This window comes from Vanellus vanellus, assembly GCF_965231255.1.
Source record: "Vanellus vanellus genome assembly, chromosome: 3".
Taxonomy (NCBI): Eukaryota; Metazoa; Chordata; class Aves; order Charadriiformes; family Charadriidae; genus Vanellus; species Vanellus vanellus.
This window is the reverse complement of record NC_138907.1, coordinates 95,948,487-95,969,776: the sequence shown is the minus strand read 5'-3', so window position 1 is coordinate 95,969,776 and position 21,290 is coordinate 95,948,487. Positions and strand designations below refer to the sequence as shown.

The following is a 21,290-nucleotide window of genomic DNA, read 5'->3' as shown; positions in this document are numbered from 1 at the left end:
AGATCCTTTCTTTTCCGATACTAGTTTTTCTGTGAACCAAAGAGTCTGTCTCAGAGCACAGGTAAAAATGAAATCTTAGAGTACTGTTGCACATGTATGTATTTTCTTGCTCAGCACTGAGTGTACATGATTCTTTAAAGACAGTATTGAGTTTCATGATGCAAAATAGTTATTTATACTTTATCAGCTTTCTAAAAAGGAGTCCCAAAACACAAACAATGGAAAGGGATTCAAGAATTGCTAAGTCTTTTTTGGTCTGAAACATGATCGAAATTTTGTGGACGTCTGAGTAATAATGTGGAAACTTACGAAACAGCTCCTTGCCTTCATTCCCTCTTTTAGGCAATTCTGAATTCACTTCTTAATCAAAAAACCCAACCCTTAAGTTAAAAACTAAAATGAAATATTCAGATGCTAGTTGTCAGTTTGCAGTACATTCTCAATGCACACAAGCGCATCAACTCTCTTCTTTTTCTGTCGGTGTGTATGGTTGGTTGCAGGGTTTGCCATCGGTTTTGTCTGGTGCTTTAAAGTGCCAATAATCAAGAATGTCTTAGTTGACAGCTTTCCAGAGCATGCTGCAAACATATGTTATCAGAGTAGATTAGTGTGTGCTTCTTTACTTGAATTCTGGAAGATAGCTGGAAATTGGTTTTTTGATTTTGATGTAGAAATTTAGGTGAATTTACAGATGTGACCAAAAGTGGGGGAGGTTTTGGTCACTTGTCTCTAGTGGTTATGACGACAAATCTTACTCTTAGCACCTACTTGCTCAAATGTCTTTTTCCATTGGATCTAAATTAAACAAAGATATTTTCTGTGTTTCCTGCTGTCTGCTCTACAAACTTCGTAATTGGTGTCAGTATTGGCCAGTTTTTCTAGAAACTGATTCTTTAGCTTTTCTTCTCTTTGTTTCCACTGGAATATAACAATTTGATTAAAACTGACAAATTAGAAAAGTGATAACAGAAGACAATTATTGCTGTGGAATAGTGATTTTTTGAAAACCAGATTATTTTTTTTTCCTGCACTAAAGAGGGGATGTCTGCTTTTAAATAACAGTATTTTCAGGTACTTGGACTCAGACCCAAGCATGGAGTAGATCTTCCTTTACTGATGCTTCTGATCGAGCTTATAGAAATAAGACATTATTAATAAAGGCTGATAAATACCAAATAGAAAACCCATATGTTACTTCGATGTGGGATTACATAGTGCTGCTTTGCAGTGATCTCAGTCTCCTAAAAAACAGTTTTAAAATTACTATTACAACCTTGGTTGGCAATCCTGAGTGATGATCAGGGTTCCGCTATAAATATTTAAAGCGCGTTTGTGGCTCTCAACTAATTAAAGGCAGTTTCACCAGAGCTGAGTGCAGCACTTGATCCAGGAGAGTGGGATGCATTTACCTGTCATGGGTGAGTGGTTTGATCCGGGGGTTAGTCTAACCTTGGCGCTCCCACTACTGGCCATGGATGTAGAAATAGCACACTGAGCAGATGCTTTCTCATTTGCCATTTGTTGGCAAGCTAATGAATCTCTTTTGACTACAGACGGGAACAGCTCTAGGAGCTGCTTTATCACTGCAGTGGTTTTCAAAACGAAGATTTACTGGAAATACAAACCAGCAGCACACAACTTATTGTCAACCACTCTTTCTTATCAGTGTTTCATCTGCTCAATAACTAATATCCCCTGTAGCTAATGGTACGTCTGCGTTGCAAACAGGACGTAGAAGGTATTAATACTAACTTTGAATGGTCTAACCTGGGTTTTGGCAATGAAGTCATCAGAATAGCATCAAAGTTGTTTAGCATTGACTTATGCTAATGATAAGGATTAGTTGTTGAGGTTTTTGCTATACGTTGCCTCTGTAAAGCATGCTGCAGTTTGAAAATAGGAACATACCACAACCTTTCAAAGTAGGAATCTGGGGGACAGTACAAGGGCAAAAAAAACCTGTGTTGTTTTATTGACATCTCAGAATATCAAGCAACTTCACTGATTTGCTAAAATATGGGAGTAGTTTGGGTTAATAACGAGCGTTTTGAAATCTCGTGAAAACCAAGCACTTGATGACTAAGGTGTTAGGTTTCTCTTCGTGCTTGAGGGTATTAACATCCATAATAATGACTTGGATAATAGTGAAAATTCAGTCTTCTACCTGAAAAAATCCCAAGATAATAAGAGAACACCCTTATATTGCACTGTTATTATACTTTTCAGTTTTATTTGGCAAATATTTGGCATTTATTAACAGCAAGTATTTTTCCAGGCTTCTCTGGTACCCTAATCAGCTCTTGATACTCTGACTGCTTAACTACTCACCACAATGGATTGCACCCGCCTCCCTTTTAATCCTGTTTTATGTTTAGCTTTATCCAGCCACTGAGTTTGACTTGATTGGATTTTTTCATTCAGATTTCCTTATCTGGCACAGCATGGTAGATAACAAATTCAACACGATGCAGTGGTGATAAAGCTGTTCAGCAGCCCAAATTCATGCTATTGCTTTCATTATATAAACTTAATCGGTTCTTTATACATTGTAATGTGTCTTCTCTTAAAGATTGGCTTCAGTCATATGCCTTTTGTACTCTTGCTTAGTTGAATATTTGTATTTGTGAAGTGTGTTTTCAAGTGCTGGTTTTTAGCCTGAAGTGAATGTAGTGCTGCTGTTTGTCTTAAACATTACGCCAGGGCATTTCTCAACTTGTACATCCTGTTCCGCATCCCAGGCTAGATGGCAAATGCTTTTCAGTCTGTCTCCTTCTTATAGCTTGCATGATGCTTCTCCATCACTTGATTTGCAAAACTATAGTTACTTTCAGGCATTCATAGGATTACCTTATCCCAGGTTAGATAATCCCTTAATTTATGAAGATGATATGCAGATTGAGAAGAACTATTATGGGAGGATGGAAATGTGATACAAATATCTATAGTGCTGATTTCCTCTCAACCCCCAAATGAAATTCTGCTTACCTGGTTCTGTGTGGTGAGTAGCTGTTACCTGCTGTTCACCTGAGACAGCTATGAATCTTAAATTCTCCTAAAATCTGCAGTGTACCAAAGAATGATAAAAAGAATCCGAACAACCAAAATCCCACTTTATCTTTAGAACTTGAAAGTATATCTAAGTTGTTCCATTATCACAATTTCACACATTTGCATTTAATTGAAATCTTAGTAAGGAATGTAGTGTTAGACCTCATAGTTTAATATATGTAGTTACCTAATCGTTTTCCTGACATCTTTATTTGGTTACAATGTGGTGTAATAGGAATAAACAGGATCCCTGTGTTCCTATAGCAACAGAATGCCACAGTTTGAGAAACTGCATCATTGCAGCAGATGTAACCTGAGGATTTTAGAACAGTAAATTTAAAAATGAGGATTCTGTTTCATATTTCCACAGGTAAAATTTGGTTTAAAAATGAGACCTTGTAAATATCTTTCCTGAAACTCTACACCACCTAGTTTTTGAGTTTGTAATAATACTGAATATATATATATATTCTATGAATATTCCATCTATATAAGATATGGTACTGGCAGAATTTTCTGTAAGAAGATATGGGGTATTTAGACATGAGGTAGGGTTTTTTTTTTTTTTTTGCAGCTTTCCGTTTCCTATACTGCAAGCTGTTTTTTTTAAACTAAGTAAAAACATGTCATCTAAATTGGTTATTTCGATCCAACATAACGACCTGCTCTGTAGTAGCTTCATTTATTTTTAAATTTTCCTTGTAGATAGTAAAGGTGATACAAGACAGTGTAGAAGTGTCAGCTTTATAGCTCTGAAGATCTTCTACATGTTTGGTGAATGTAATTCAGTTGCATTTTTGTAGTAAGGGGAATAGAAAGATAATGTTCCCATTAAAGTGATCAACTATGCATAAAGAAATAGGATGGGAAGACATATGAAAATGCATTTTGAGAAACTGCATCTGTTGCATAAATAACTTATACCTGTTGGATAATTCTGGAAATCTGGTGGTGCTAACAGTAATTTTACATACTGTTTCCTAGAAAAGAATTATCACCTGTCTCGAAGGTCTGGCATCATGCTGCTAGGATGCAGCTTTATATTAACCCTAAGGTCTTTACTCATTTGGAGTGCTCTTAAAGAAGAGTTAATCAGAACTTTAATTAACGTATAACTTTCAGAGTTATTTTGCATTCCTCTTAATGAAAATATTCTATTACAGTGAACAAGAACAAAGGCACTCTCTTCTCTCCCCCTCCCCTGGGACAGTGTGCCTTCATGCTTCAGGACATTAATATTTCAATAGTCACACTGGATAAAATTGAACAATGGATGAAACCTAATTATTTTTCTTAGGCCTGTGATATGATCTTATCCAGGTTCATTTTCTTATATTCTATTCTAGTGAATTTCATTATAAGTCACTCATTCCTACCTGACAGATTTCCTTTAAAAATCATACTGATAAAAAGAAAAAAAAAAACCCAACAAAAAACTGTCTCCTCTTTTTGTTTCTTCTATGTTGTATTCCCCCCCAAATTATTGAAAAAAAAGAATGAAAATCATCTCAGCTGCCTCTGCTCCCTCCCTTCCCAGCTGTTCTTGCTTATTTTCTTTCTTATTTCTTTCCTCTGTTTTGTACAGATATCCTCTTCTGATGCTGCTCAGCCTTTGACATCCTCTCCTTCTTTGCAAGCTGCTGCTGAGAAGAGCAAAGCAGAGGTATATTGTTTTCGGGTGTAACTCTTCTCAGGTTACTGCTTTGCACAAATGTTTACATTTTTGTAGAGTAGTTTCACTGAGCCACCTAGAGAATTTGAATTGCTGGTAATACTTCAGGCATTTGAAATACTTGTTTCCTGTACTAGATAAATGAAAAGAAGAGATACAGTAGGACAAAGCACATGCATGATTGTTACCTCTTGGTTTTTATATGTCAAAATTGTGGTTCTGTTCTGGTTTAGTGTCACAAAACTGTGGAAACACCATTTCATTCCCAGCTAATGGGCATGATTGACATTGTCCTGTCTCCTCAGGAATAATCTCAGGAATAATTTTGCGTACCTTTTTTTTATATTACTTGCTTGTTTCATATTCTAAATGATGAGTACTGTTCCAGCCATTTAGTTCAGTCTCCTTGGAGATAAATATAGAATTAATTCAGTGACATTTTTGTTAACTCATACTGGTTTTAATATCCCTTCTAGATGGGCTATATGTGTATGGGTGGACATTACATTTACTGTTTAGAAGGGCCTTTGAAAAACTTAACACACAAACAAGTAGTAGATGAGGCATCGTTTGTATGAACTTTCAGTAAATGCCACAATTTGCAACAATAATGAAAATACGTTTTTTTAGAATGTGAATGCTCAATGTTAGGCTCTTTGGGATACTTCACTCTAAATTGAGACTATATACAGTGCATGAAGCAACTTCTGATCTAAATGTAAAATCTAAACATAAATCATGTTTTTTTCTTCCAAATACAGGAAAATTTAGACAGATGTTACAAATTATTTTAGTTCAGCTATAGTTAAACATTAATTAAAAATTAAATGATGGTGTCATGGACAAGACCACAAGCCTTGGTGAATTTGACATGTTTTTTAAGTTGTACTGGGAATAGCAGCATCCACTTAGAATGAAACTCGCCTTTCCTTTCTTACTCACCTCTCTTGATGCATTCAAATTTGAAAGTTCCTCTCTGTAACTAGTATGCCATGTTGTTAAAAATGAATCTTGGGGGGGAAAAAAAACCAAACAAATAATTTTTGCTTAGAATTTAAGACCAGTATAAAGCCAATTTCATTTTACTATCTTCATAGTGCTTTTTGACTGCTTTTGCGAGTAATGAAACACTTGAGTTGAATTTCTGGCATGAATACAGCATCTGAGAAATGTTTTTATTTAGTGTGAATTCATTTTTATCTAATGGAGCTGAAGCAGAAAGCTTGTGTATTGAAATTGTGAAGTGTGAAGATGAAGGACTTGCAGGTTTTCAAGGCCACAGTGAAAATGAAATGAATGAAAATAAAGTCACTGGGAAGCGAGAGAGTTCCTGTAGGCTTTGGGAGGTGTGGAGGCAGAAACACGGGTGAACAGGTTTTTTTAAGTCTTCACATATTCACTATGAAGCTGTCACGGATTTGTTTAGGGCAATGAGATGCATTTATTTATATTTGGTTACCTTTATGGAGTGTTTGCTGTATGAAACTTACTGCAAGCCCTCCTCATTCTCAAAGTCCTGAAGAATAAAAGTTTCCAGATACTTTTTCCTCTAGAAGCGACGTTTCTCTAACAAAACATATTTAAAAAAATACATTGAAGTGAAACTGGAAATCAGGACATCCTGAAGGTGATCATATGCAAAAAAATTAACTCTGCTTTCACTTAAACATATTCAAGTAAATTTAAGGTACTGTGTTTGAAAAACATGTGTATTGTTACAACATTTCCAACAACCTTTCCCAGGAGGACAGGAAACAAGTTGCAGTTGTCTAAGATGTAGAAAAGCTTCTACAGGAGAAGTGATTATATTTATTTAAATTATTCAATTTGGGAAGGTGTGAGTGGGGACAGGGAATGAAAGACTTTTCCAAAAGTTATTGCTCTGGCAGTATATTTGTGTGCAGTATGTGATTATGGTCATGGGGTTTGGGAAGTCTTTTGAATGCAGGCTGGTACTGGGATCGGTGACGCAGTAATGGAAGAAAGACTAAGCTTTGTTTGAAAGGCATGGGTATGCATTTGTAATCTTAGTTCAGTAAGCCTCCAAGTCTCATGTTATTACGATGGCCTCAAAATTAAAACACTGCTGTATGCTTTTCAGTCATACAAACTTTTTTTTGAACACCTGGCACTGCCACAGGTGAGATACGGTGCTGGCTGGACCTCTGGTTTGGACTACTATGCTTATTTTTGTATTCCTAATGTTCACTAAAATCTAAGTTGGTCTCTGTTTATTTTCTTCAAAACAGACATTCCAACTTCCCCCCTTCTTCAGTTTTCATGACTGTGGTTGTTGCTTTCTGTTGCTTTGAGTGACACCCACATTTAAGCAGGTCCTTGGTGTGATAGTCTCACTTCCCAGGACCTGAGTGTTCAGGTTAATGCCTGATGAAATAATTTCACAGACGTTAGTTGGGATTTGAGTTACCTCAGTTGAATAACCCAAATTCCATCTGGTAAATACGGTGAAAGTTTTGGAAATAGATTATTTGAAGTTGTGAAGGATATGTTACTTAGGTCCCACCACACCTGGTTGCCCCGAAAGAAACCAGAAAAAAAACCCTCTTCATCTTAGTGTTAGAACTATTTTAACCAAATGTCATGTTACACAAATTTAAAAGTTACATATATTCGATGTTAAAAAGAAAAAAAAGTCCTTTTTGACAGAGGTGTGTAGCCTAGTAAGCTGTTTTATTTTTAATACTGGAGCTGCATGGACGATTATCTAACCTCTCAACCTTCCTCCTAATTTTGGGAAACTTGCTAAAAAATAGTGTTTTGTGGAACAAAGCTGTTTTGAGGCTTTGAACAGGGGGATCCAAGTCTAATGACAGAAAGAACATTTAGGAGCTACTGTCTCATCTCCTTTATGGTAAACTCTTGTTCTATCCATTTTAATATTCAAGTATACTCACTAGTACTATCCTGTAGTTGTACAAGGTAAATGCAGACAGATTACTGGATCTAAAAATCACTACTAACACTGTGTCAAAGCAATTGCTGACCTAAAGAGTCTTCTGTATGTTATGGTGCGTTAAGGAATGTTTTACTCTTTTCTTCAGTCGGTCCGCAATATTGCCTCATTTATTCATTCAAAACTGAAATGAATAAACTTGTGAAATATCATTATGATACATTCAAAGTAAAGGGATCTCTTATGTTTTCTCTTTCTGGAACAACTTAATGTCTTATGACTCAGCAGGTCTGGCATATGGCCCAAGTCAACTTTTTACATTCAGGAGTGGTTTTTTTTTAAGACTACTAGATTAGCTTTTAGAATTAGCTACTCTCTGCAGAAAGCTGTATGCAAATTACCTTGCTATAGTTGTTTGGTCAGAGACTGGCATCTGTCCTAATGGCAGGTTATCAGAGTTAATGGAGTCCTTGTAGATGGTTTTTTCTTTTCAGATCTATTTAGCTTGGGAGAAGCAACACTGGTTCTTTTTTCCTTCCATTTATAAGAAGAAATGCAGGTGAGCAGCTGAAATAGTGAATTTTGTGAATTCTCAGAGTTACGATACTTTTAGTACTACTATTTGAGCAAAATGAGTTACTTCTGCAAGCAGAGCAGATAGAAGCATAAACTCTGAATTGAAAGGGAGTAACTCAAGATCTCTGTTTATATTCTGTATGACTGTAAACATTCAATGTGTTTGCAAATGCATTGTTATTGACTACTAGCAAAATGCTTTTTTTTTTCAGAAGGAAAAAGAAAAAAAGAAAGAAGAGAAAAAGAGAGAGAGAGAATCAGAAAAACCATCAAAACAATTAGCAGTTGAAAAGGTAATACTTTATTTTTTCCAGTTATTTAAAAATTATGCATAGTATTAGACATGTACAAAGATTTGAAAAAGAAATTAAGTTGTGTGTGTACATGTGTGCATATATGTATATGTGTGTGTCTATATGAATAGTAATCTTGATAATCCATATGAATTATTTAGTTGTGCTGTTGCTTGCATGCATAGATTGGTTGACCATACAATGAGGAATGTGTTTGGGGAAAGAAGGAAGTGCATTAAGATTTGTTAAGATTTAAGCTCAGATAATTCAGGTTTTTAAGATTGCTATTCTTGGCACAGAATTTTTTTTATTTTATTGAGCGCTGTATGATCACCTAATACTGTCTTTCATAAATTAATCCATTTTAAAAATGAGTGTATAACTTGTAGAATTGAATTAATAACTCTAGTCTAGGTAACTTGAAAATATTCAACTAGATCATGTTACAAAACATGACAGACAAAGCAGTTAAGGCGTTTCTTTACGCAGCTATATTAAAGCATGATGAGCAGCCTTAGCAGCATAGGTACAATTAAAATTTCATGTACACTTCTGTATAGAGGTAATATTCAACAAAAATGGAACGAGTAATTTAAGTATTAGATACAATAATTTCTTCTGATGTCCTCTCTCAGATGATGTGAATCCATTAGTATGTTCTGATCTGCAGTGTAGTCTGCAGAATGCATTGGAGTCTCCATCTGTCAGTTTATTCCTCAGTAGTGCTGTGTTACAATTATGAAAAATGTTGTGTATTCATACATTATGATTGCAGATGTGTTTCTAGTTCAGTTTTCAAATAGAAGTTTTTTATTTTGCATAATAAAACAAGATACAAAAATATGTGCATACTTCACGGGGAAAAAAAACCCTCCCCAATACAGTTATCTTTTTTCCTGAAATTAAAAAGCAGTTTTGGAATAAGTTAGCACAGAAGCAAACTTTGTTATGACAATTTGCATAGCTTCACTGAGCTAGCGGAAAAGGGTATCCATGTTCATATGGTAGGAAGTTAAAGCATATTTATGGATGATAATAAAAATATTAAAATTGTTGTTTATTGAAGTTTTACAATGTCATCCAACCAGATTAAATGTTTTATTCTGGTCCTTAGAACAATACACTTCAGTTATAAAAGCTAAAAACATTGCTGTGGTTTGGAAATTTTAACTTTCTAAAGCCCAAAGGTCTAGTTTTGATCTGGGGGACAGAGGGTTTCCATTTGCAAGGGTGCCTGAACCTTGTCACGTGGCTGGAAATACCTGGTTAGGTGAGGAGAAGAGACAACAGTGCACAGTTAGAGCTGAGAGATGACTCTAATACTTGAAACAAAAAACGATTCAAATGCCACTGATTAGATTTACATTTGAAATGTCATTAGATTACCAGTTAATGATTAAGCAAGTAAAAAGAAGTATTTTGATTTCTAAATGCTTTTACTACAAAATGTGGAATTTGGTAAATACATCTGTATTAGATAATAGTGCTGTTGTAACAGCTGCAAAATGTTTTAAATACTGCAGCATATTTCATTATTAATGTGTCGGCTCTGATTGCTCAAATCGAACTCATCTGTGTCATCTTTTTAATTTAAGAGATTCTTTAAGCTCAGGCTTTTCAAGACTTTTAAAGATCATTCAAAAGAAACTATTTTTAGGCACAGCCTGTAAACTTAACGTATTTTAAAATCACAGTTGCTTTTTAGAATCTAAAGGAAGGAGACCAATATCAAATGCTTGCATTTCCATTGGAAAGTACTGGTGAGACAGAGGACCCGAAAGGTTTTATTTTTATATATGTAATAATACCTTGCTGCTTTTACGGTGTGATTCTGCTTCAGGGAGCTGATAAACATTAATATTCTTCTTAGTTTGACCAGTAGTGATACTCTTCATATCTGGTTAGAGAAATATAGGGTATTTTAAATATTGTATGTTGAATCAGTAGGTGAATCCTGGCATCTTGACCATAGTATCATGTTTTTAGCAACCACGCCAAGCAGTAGATGTCTATTTATCCCAGGTTTCAGCTTTCTGGAGAAGGAAATAGAATATGAGAATTCTTTGGACACTTCATATGTGAAGTCATTGGTCACCTTTATTGCAGCCATGGTATACCTCCAGTCCAGACATTCCAGGCTTGGGAAGTTAATGAATTAAAAATACATGACCAAGCAGTTGACATTTCTGCCACAGTTTTGAGACTTCTCTTGATTAAGGTAATTCAAGCAGTGTTTTAGCCATCCTGTAGAAGAATCAATAAAGACTGAAAAAATGGCAGGCCTTAAATTGGTAAAAAATTGAAGCTATAGAAAACTTCAGATGTCTTTACAAGTGTCAAGTACTTCTGCAAGTCTTAAGTTCCTGGTGTCTTCTTTTTTATATCTTCTATTGAGTTTAAGTTTCTTAGCTCTTATAAACAAGAATATGCATCCTAAAGAATTAAAACGTTCACACTTAATTCTCATGTTCTGATCTCTGCTTCATAGAACTGATCTGCTCCTACATCCACATAAGAGCCTCTCTCCGGTGACTGATCTTTAGCATTTGACAAGCTGAATGTCTAACATGATTTCTGTTGCATTTTCAAATATCGCTGAAAGCTTGTAGCGTTGGTTTAGTAAACTGTTTTAGTCCAATATTGTGTTAATGTGTCAGGTAATATTGGCATAAAAGATACTTTGTTGATTAGCATGCTTTGATAAGTAAGAAGAACAGAAAAACATCTATTAACTGATTTAACGATAGTGGGCTTTCCTACTGAAATTAAAACAGGTTTTTGTGGGAAACACTTTTTATGAACATTTGAGTTGGAGACAGTGATTTTGGATGTAGAGTAGAATTTCCTCAAGATCAGAGAGAGCTACTGCAGAACAGCAAGCAGCAAGGATGCTTGTTTGACTCTGTTTTTCTGGGCTGTTCCACTTTCTGTGACAAAATTACTGGGTAATTTGTGATATAACAAGATCTTACTGTGTCAGCTACAGATTCAGTCTAGTGCAGTGATTAGCGTTTTATGGGAAGCAGCCAACAACGTGATGTTTCACATCAGATCTGCAGAATTTTTAATAAAATAAGTGACATTGCCAAGCTACTGGCAGCTGTAGTGTTTTTTATCAGTCTAATTGAAGAAACTTGAGAAACTTGCATAACTTACCAAGGATGCTTCTTCCCCCTCTCCCCTCAATTTTCCTCATGCTTAGAATAACCTTATCCTTAGAGTTACTTTGGAGAAAAAGAAAAAAAAATGCAAGAAAACTGCTGGAACAATTATTATACAGTTCTTCATGACATGACACCTGGGGCCAGGTTGTTTGGGACTGAGATTTCCAGTCAAAGCCCAGCTTGCTTGCAAGCAACAGAAATGCCAATTTTGGCAATATAAAAATATGTCGCATTACAAGAATAAATGATCAAATTGAGCTAACCGCCTCCTTCTTATGGGCCAATAGGAGGAGTAATAGCACAAGATAGACTGCCATGCAATGAAAGCAATTTTTGGGTGTAGTGTACACACAATTAAGATTAAAAGACTTTATATTGTCTAAAAAAATAAATCTTAGGCTTTAAGAGTTGATTTCAGTAGTGGGGCGGGAAGAAAGTCAGTAGTTTGACCACCAAACTTAGGTGTTTCATTGATGGTAACAGATGAAGATTTTTAATTTGTAGGTGAGAAAAAACAGCTAGGCTTTTAATAGCCATTTTTTAAACTTCATCATCCTGCCCACCCTTTCATCAGCTGCTGAGGTTATTTCCTTTCTTACTAATTACTCTTTTGCATGGCTGAAGTTCATGAAATTTCCCAAATCAGCCCTTGTGGGTTTTTTTTTGTTTTCTTTCTTTTCTGCCGAAGTTGACTAGATGAGTTCTCCATTTGGGAGCAGAGTAAAACACTGAACTCCTATTTTGTTTCTAGTATGCCTGCTGAGTAGGATTTTTCTTCTTCCTTGGGTAATTGAATGTGCTCAGTTTACATTCATTTGGTGACTGTAAAAAGCATACGTAGCCTACATATTCTACTGGCATGTGAGGGAGCTACCAAAGCCTCAGAGTAATTTTCTCAACTAAAATTTAAACTGTGCGATTGATTTAGGTAGATTTTCTGCTCATAGCACAGAGGAGCGCTTCAGGTAAGCTTCATGCTGCTGCTTCATGCTCTGTTTGTACCCCATCCACCTCGTACCTGTTTTCCACTGAAAGAGCATGGAAGGGAAGGAGATGGGGTGCAGTCCAATCATCCGGGCTGAGGGATCAGGTCTATGAGGGACGTGGTTGGGACATGGCCAGTGTGTGAACTGCAGAGATCGTGTGCCCCAAGGATAAACAAGAGCTGCAGACAATGGGCTGAGGAAGACTGTGTTTGCAAACAATCAAATGGTATAAGGAATAATACTTCGTTTAGTAAAGGCACCTGCATTGCACCATTTAGAACAGAGAACTTAGATTGACCTGTACGAATGACTTCTTGAATTTCAGAGCAACTAGGACAATTCTAGGTTTTTTCAAGACATACCTTTTTATGTCCATCTGCAGTACAAATTCAGACAAAAAAGGCATAACTAGGTATGATGTCTTGAGGCTTTCGAGTGCTCCCAAAGTAAATGGAGAAAATGCATATGCCTACATGTTCAGGTTTTTATAGGGTTCAACTTTTTATATAGTCTAATTGTTAAGTGAAGGAAGCCTGATGTGCATCAGTGCTAGCAATCCAGAATTAAGCCAGTAGTGATTTGGACGACTGTGGAAAACTTGGCAAGCATTTCTGATATCCAAAATTAGAAGGTTCAGCTAAGTCCATGGCACTGAATGCTTTGGAAGTGTTTGGGTTCAGCACTGTGTAGCTTTCTGTGGTGTTTATTTTAGAGGTTTTACATCAGCTGAAGACATTCATGAAAATATCGTGATGATTTCACTGTAAAATACTGCATATTGAGGGCTATAGTTACTGTGAAAACACATCTAATTTATTGAAAGTAAGCCTTTTTAAGACAGGATTGTGTTGTATTGGGGTGGTAAAATTAAATGGTTAGGATGTAAAGAACAAACTTTTTTCTTTTCTTTTTTTTTTCCACAAACTACTTGTGCTTTTGCAACATAATATTGACATTCAAAGTTAAGACTTTTTTTGTTCTGCTGAACGCATCAGGATGATGAATGTTTCTGAAGGATTGCAGCAGTTAAACTTGATTAACTGAAGTAGTATTTGACACTGAGTTTAGTTTGTTTTATTATATTGCATTTTGAGGTTGAAATTGGCTCTTGTTTGTATATAGAGTTGATTTAAGTGACAGGAATGGGTCAGTTAGAGGTTATCTTTCAATGGTAGTATATCAAATGCTGTTTTTCTTCCACAAACTGCAGACTAAATTGCCAGCTTAAACTCAGCAATAACAGTGAGCTGCTGCCTCTCAGTCAGCTGGTACCAGCAAGTACCAGATGGCCAGCATTACGGAGGTACTGGCATAAGTTTATTTGCACTTCAAAAGTGCTAGAGAACCCCTCAAATAAAAGTAAGGGCAAATCATATTAGTGGCTTTTCCCCTTCATATAGGAAAAACAATATGTCAAACATTCATTTAACCAAATATGAAGAATTTAATGTAGCTTATTAGGGCAGTGTGTGTTTGCTTCTTTGTTTTCCCCCAGAGACAGCTAAAACTCCCACAGAAATCAACCTGTCTGGACAAGTGAGACAAGAGGAACTATCAGTCCTTATTAGTTCTCTGGGGATATTTACTTACCCAAAGTTTTCCAAATTATCATCCTGATAATTTTGTACAGGGAGAAATAAGCTGGAGCAAATAGCGCCCTAGTATTCATCGTTGTGAGAATGGGTGGAAGAATGAAAGACTGAAAAATTCTTTTTGCCCACTTAAACACTGTTTTGGTGGAAGTGATATATTTAGGTGTTTACTTTTAAGCTGTTGGAATAAGTGAACTCTACAAATATTGATCTAAATGATAATTTAAATATAGAATTACATTCTACATATTCTAAATGTTTTCTTTATTTTGATGATATATTTGCTAAATCACTTGAATAGTTGTTAATAATATGTTTCACTAGACTTCTAAACATTATTTGCCTTGCTGAGCGATTTCATTTTTTAATGTTTTTTCTTTATATAAATTTGGGTTTTTTTATATAATTTTTAATATAAATTTATTTTTATATAAATTTAAATGCTAATATACAAGCAATCAAGTTTATATCAGAGGAACAGAAAATAGAAGCATGTTTTTGTCCTCTGGTTGAATGCATAGTCTTATTTATCCTCTTAGTCCTTGTTTTCACGAATTCAGACTAAGCAGGTACGAGTTAAAGCTCAGGAGTTAGGAGTATGTGACGAAACTGAGGACAACCTGTTTTCCTGCCTCCTACCCCCACAGAGAGTGAAGGGTTTTAAGGCTTCTTGTTCTCTGAGTCGGCATTTCATGGACCTGTCCCAGCCTGGTTTTACATTTCTAATCATACCTTTTCAGTCTTATGGAAGAGATCAGATTCTTTTGGGTTCTTTGGTTGCTTCTAATGCTAATCTGGAGAAAGGCAAATCAAATTAGATTCTTCCCAAAACTGTGTGATTCATTCCCTTTGCAGGTAACAAAGAACTCTCTATGTTTGAGGATTGCCTTGAAAAAATAGTCTTACTTAATGAAATTAATCTGTCATGGCTCGTATTACGTATCGGGAGTTGTAGACAAAGAAATTAAGAAATAGATATTCCAAGCAGAAGGAATTGAAAGAAAACCCTTTTTTTTTTTTTTTTTGTCAGATGGGAAGAAGGGTATCTGTCTTTTTAGTGTTGGAAAAGCAGACAACCTACAGGAAAGGTAGCACGTTTTTTTCCTCAACCCAGTGTGTGTTCTCTGTATCGGGCTGATCCTCTCAACCCTGGTCTGCAGCAGAACAGTATTTTAATGTGGATTTTTTTTTTTTTTTTTTTTTTTTAATAATTCTATAGAAATGGAATCTTAGAACTATGAGAACAAGCTAGGTTTTGGGCTGCTTTGGTTAAATTGGCCTTTGTTTACCTTGCCAAAGTATTTGTAACAAAAAGTTATTGTTAAGTGTGCTTAGTTTTAATTGGTCCTCAGTTATATTTTTGCTCCAAGCAGGCTCAAAACTTAAAACTGCTCTGGGTTTTCAGTTGATAATACATATTAACAGGTGGCATTTTCAGGTTTCTCCTGCTTGCTTGTGATAAGCTTCACCTTTTTTCCTGGTGACTCTGAGACAATTAAGAAAGCAACATCTACATATACTTATGTGCATATTGAACGAAAAAAAAGTGGGCACATTTAAATAAGCATGAACGAAATCAGCCTTATTCATGGATGGATGCTGTCTTTAGATAAAAACATCTACGTGACCAAGTCTTATTCATTCGGAGACATTTGAAACCGCAGGAGCATGCATGACTGAAGTGCAAATATACAATCTGATCTCAAAAGTTTTATAAAAATTATAGTACTAGTTAGGAGATTGTGTACAATCAATCAAATACACAAGAAGAAAAAGCATGACATTTTTACAGAAGTGGTACTGATACATGGAGCTGAATGTAAAGAAGGGTAAGGATTGGATGAGATGAATTTGATAGTGGGAAAAAGACAGTTTAAATGATGTCACTCAAAATATCTTGTTTTGAATAATAGGCTTCCTTTATTTTCCTAAAATAATGCAAGTGTTGGAGCATGAGCAAAGCAATCAAGTGTCTTTGTGTGTTCTGTTTCAGTTTACTGTGCTTAAGCTGGAACGTGCTTCAGCTCCTCAGCAAGTATCTTGTCTCTCAACTTGAGAATGTTGTACTTCATGTCAAGTAAGATACTGCAGGCTTGCCTGCTGGGCAGATAGTGTATTTTACACTCTGTAGTAACACGGGTAACTTCTGCTCAAGATAACCTACACATACATTTTTTTTTTTGTCTTGTATACTTAATCCTCAGTTTACACTGTAAGTAGATATTGATATATCTTTTTCCTTTGTTTAAACATGGACTGTTTTAGTGGTGTAAAAGAAATTGGTTTAGTTGAATCTCAGCATAGATGTTGAAATGGGTGCCTGAACAAGCAAGTCAGAGCCCTTGTAATATCACTCTGAAGGGTCAATTGTAAAAGTTCAGAATCTTTGAAGCTTTGCATGTGGGCATGTGAAGCTAAAAAGTTTTAGCGATCCTTATGTTTTGTAAGGATGATTTAAATACTCGTTTTCAGAATACCCAGACATTTCATATAGGTTCACATTATTTAAACTGGAGGAATAAAAGCAGAAAGAAGTTTGACTCATTTCCAGTTGAAATATAGACTGTTAGACTGGATTGTGGCTAGAATGCTTCTTGATAGTTGGTGTTAAAGATTACGATGATATGGAGGATGAAGACAAAATGGAATTTACTTAAGTAAAGGGAAATCCATTTTGGTATTGCTTAAAATTAATTAGCTTCTAAAATTAATTAGGTTAAAATTAATTAGGTTCTAAAGTAGTTGTTTCAAAGTGGTTAACTTTGAAATGAGAACAAAACTGAGGAGGGGAAAAAAAACCCCAAACTGACTGGCAGAAGAAGAAGAAACTAATACACCTAATGGCCGTAGACATGAACAGCTAATGATGCATAAGTATTTGTTAAACATTTCTCCCTCTTACTGAGTTCTACATTTGTGAAACAGAATGATGTATTTGTATATGGGGATGATAAAGTACCAGTCAATTTGCTCCTAACTTCTACAGCAGCAAAAGAGAAGCAACAAGCCGATAGAGAAGTAAGAAAAATTAACCTATGGTGTTATTTCAGTCTGGTTAGCTGTCAGTGACAGGACTGAATTTCCATCGAGCTAATCGAGAGGCTTTTTTTAAATGCATCTCTACAGACATAGTATGCTGAGACCTTATAAAGGGTTTATGTCATACTGCTTGCTATAATGGTAGAAAAGATGCCAGTACAGAGTCTAACACAAGAAACAGAACTCCATTAGGGAAAGTCCTAATTCAGAGGTGGTTTATATGAAACAATATTCAGTGTGAGGCTGTTAGACTATGTGACTAAAACATAAAGACAGCAAGAATCAGAGGCACAATGATAGGGAGGAGAACCGGAGTAATTTAATGAGTGAAAACAGAGCACGGTGATGTGCTGCTCCTTGGTCCATTGAAGGAGAGTGGTGAGGTGGGTCAAGTCAAGGAAAGAGATTCTCCTCCAGGAGCCCCAGGCAAGTAAGGGGGCAAGTAAGCACGCCAGGCTATAGGACTTACTATGGGGTGCAGAGAGAAAAGAATTCGAGGATATGGCAGAGAATATGGTATGAAGCTTATTATGGGATGTTTAGGGGACAGACCAAAAGCATGGAAATGGAGTAATCATGGTGGATTGGGGTGGAACAAGTGTGAGGAAGCAGGGGGAAGGGGATAAAAAGGGCCAGTCACATATATGGAGGTTGCAGGGCAGTATGCTTGTCTAAGCCCTGCACTTGATCACTGCAGGCTATCCTATATTCTTGCCATATTCTATTTGTAACCATATTCTGTGTGAGTCTGTTGTCTCTTCTGTGTCTGTGTGTAAGCACTAGTGAACTTCAAGTTGGACTACCAGACAAGAAGGCTAAGAGGTTGGTGTCAGCCGCTGGAAGGAGATGGCAGGTTTAAGGAACATAAGGGTCAGCAAGTGGAGACCAGCATCTAGAAGCCAACTATTGCAAAGCAGCATGTCTAAGACCGGCTACTGGAGACGCCCATATTGTGCTCACACGCGTGTGTAACTGCTAGCAAATTTCATGCTGGACTAGCCAGTGAGTAGGGTATCTGCATCTGGAAGGATCCAGGGTCTGAGCTGGTGACCGGCTAAGGCCAGTCACCTTACTGGCTGTAGAGTCTTGATACTGGATAAACTTAGGTTTCAAGTAAAAAGCGTTTTTCAGCAAAAAAGCACTGTTGTTATAGTCAAGGAAAAGAATGCAAACCATACCTTCATGAATAAGGATGGAAAGCAATGCTTTTATTGGAGTTTTTTTAAACTGTGAGCTCAGTCAGTTGCCCTGCCTGAAACAGCTCATTCTTGTCTGGAGATGTGTGAAGAAGGAATTACAAATATATACCTCTTAGTTCTGATTGGGTACGCTGATGTTATATTACATATGACTCGAAAGGCTTTTAGAAGAAAAGGTACAAAAGAAAATAGTTTAATGAGGAATTGTAACTAATATAGCTGCATTATTGTAGTCTTGCCCAGGCTAATTAGCTCAATAGAAATGGAGTAGAAATATGTAAGCCGAATTCATATAACCATAATATGTGGTTCTAAAACTAAAGGTGTTTTTAAAACAGCTTATAAAAATACAAAGTGTGTTTATTGCATTTCACAGCTTGCAAACTGAGGTGCATTGGAACGCTTCAATCCTGATCAGATTTATAGATGTCGTAATGAGACACTGGATCAGCTACAGCTTTAAGATCTGCCTACATTTTCTACTTCATAATGGTTTCTTCTAAAAGATTTTAAAAATTGGTCTTATTGGATTAAAAGTAGGATGCTTGGGTTTTATCTAAATCAAGTTCCATGACAAGATAATACAAAATAGGAAAAGCGTTGATAAACAGCCATTCCCTCAGCCTTTTGTGTCCTTGTAAACAGGTCCTTGCTTCTGGGCTCAAATGCAATCATTTTAAAGATCTAGAGCTGCAGCAAACTCTGCTCAAATCTTTGCCCCCAGCATCCCTAGAAAACTGATACCTCTGGACTCAGACTATGTGACTGTTCTTGTCTGCATTCTTGCCATTTCCAGCTTGGCTTTAGGTTCCTACTTGTTGTGACTGTTACCTAGCAATCATCCTGCAATCTTTTAACACTTTTCTTCAAGTGCCAAACTTAGGTGAAAGAGCTTGCCCTCTTTTTTCAGACCCTATTCGGAACGTCTCAGCTTTAGGAACATAATATGTTTGACGATGAATGCATACAACTAGTATCTCAAATATGATTGTTATTATATAGATTTAATACATGAATACAATAATTTTAAAAGAAACATTTAATCTTTGATTTTCTGCCATAGTCTCAGCAGTAAGTATAAAAAGAAAGACAACATAATTTTAGGAAATTATGTTTCTACAGTTGCATACCTTGTTTTGAGCAAGGCAAAAGGGCCTCTGAGAATGTGTGATGAATTAGAAAAGGAGCTAAACTGATTCTGCCAAGTATGAGACATGAAAATTTTTAAGCCTTCTCGGAATACGTTGACTAAAGTAAATGAGATCTGAGCTAACATTTTAAATTCAGTTAAAATAAAGTGGTAGTACCAGGTGATCAATAGGTAATAACAAAGGAATAGTCTTAATCCACTTTCCATAGATATTATTAACATATTAGCCTAGACCCAAATAAAATCATATTAATGGAAAAAGATTATGGTACAGCTGTCTGTTAGTTCTGCCATGAAGATTTTAATTCAAATGACTAAAGATATAACACATTTTACATAATCTTGTACAAGTACCTTGGCCTAACTGTGAAAATCTAATGAAAACCATATACCCAGGTTTTTAAAGTGGAGATGTAGATCAAGGACAACTTAAAAATGTTTTCCTTCAGGAGTATGTTTCAACTGAATGACCTTCATGTGTACAGAATGCTATTTTAGAGAAAAAAAAAAAAAAAAGGCAATTCAGTTTTGATGGTTTGCTTGGTAGCTTGGTAAATGCCTTAAATTAGCTTACCTACATCAGTGTGAGTAGTTCAGTGGCTGAGAGTGATTCATTGGAATAATCGCAATAGACTCTTAAATAACAAACTTACATTTCCCCCTTGGGTTAGCTGTTTATTTGAGGTAATTCTAGTTTTATAAATAGGAGTGCCAGCTTTTTTTGGTTGACATTCAGGTTTTTTTTCTCTTGATTAGAAATGCATCAGTTTGCTTGCAAAGTTGCTGTAGTCTGTACAACGTCATAATGATAGTAGTATATCTTGTGATTCAATATAGTATACTTGTTTTCTGGCTTTTTTGTTAGTTGTGCCAAATAGAAGTTCATCACTTGCCAGAAGTATCCTAAGTTGGGAAGAGTTAGTCTGATTTCTAGATTTCTTCATATTTAGTTACAAGTCTGAAAAAAACCCGCTAGTATCTTATAGGAGGGTAAACAGAACAATACGTTTCACCTTTAATGTGATTTAAATTAAATATTATGAAAGGATTGGGTTTTTACTTATTTACATGTCAGATACAAAAGTTGTAAAAATGTTTTTTAAAAATTCTAAGATACCTAGGTAAGTATCCTTTAAATAGATAAGAACTAAACTAACTCATACAGTAGAAGTATATGAGCTGTCAGGAAAAATCATATCTACAAACCTATTGCAAGCTTATAGTAAATTAGTAACATTATTTTCTCATACGGCAATTCTCCAATGTTTATGCTGTCTTGCAAGTTTTATTGCAAGCGGGTAATGAAGAGGGAAGGAATCCAATTACTTTATGCACAAGGCATACAATTCCTACCTAATAAGAGCAAAGGAAGACTTTTGTTCAGTAACCATAGAAGCGTCTATGAGCTCTAGTGAGTAAACTGCAAGTTGTTTTTAAGTAACTTAGAGGTACTTTTCACTAAATTATATGATGGATCTCCAGCTTTCATAAAGCTTCTTGTAGTTAAGATAGGGTATAGAAATAAGGTTGCCTGGGTAGCGAGATGTATATGAAACAGACTGAATTCTAGAGTCATATGAATTTTTCATTGGAGTAGAAAATTGAGGAAAATGTACAGAGAAGTATTTTTTTGTGTAATATTAAAGTACGAAAATAG

The 21,290-nt window shown here is 35.8% G+C and overlaps 1 protein-coding gene across 3 annotated transcripts in view; it reads left to right on the top strand.

Moving 5' to 3' along the window:
- SMAP1 (small ArfGAP 1) overlaps window positions 1-21,290 on the top strand; it is a 103,288-nt gene that overhangs the window by 50,057 nt on the left and 31,941 nt on the right. The window contains exons 5-6 of one of the 3 annotated variants that reach the window (XM_082481886.1): window positions 4,634-4,711; window positions 8,423-8,503. In XM_082481886.1, the coding sequence (XP_082338012.1) occupies window positions 4,634-4,711; window positions 8,423-8,503 (159 nt within the window). The remainder of the gene's footprint in view (window positions 1-4,633; window positions 4,712-8,422; window positions 8,504-21,290) is intronic. The other 2 variants (XM_082481888.1, XM_082481887.1) reach the window with 2 other exon arrangements.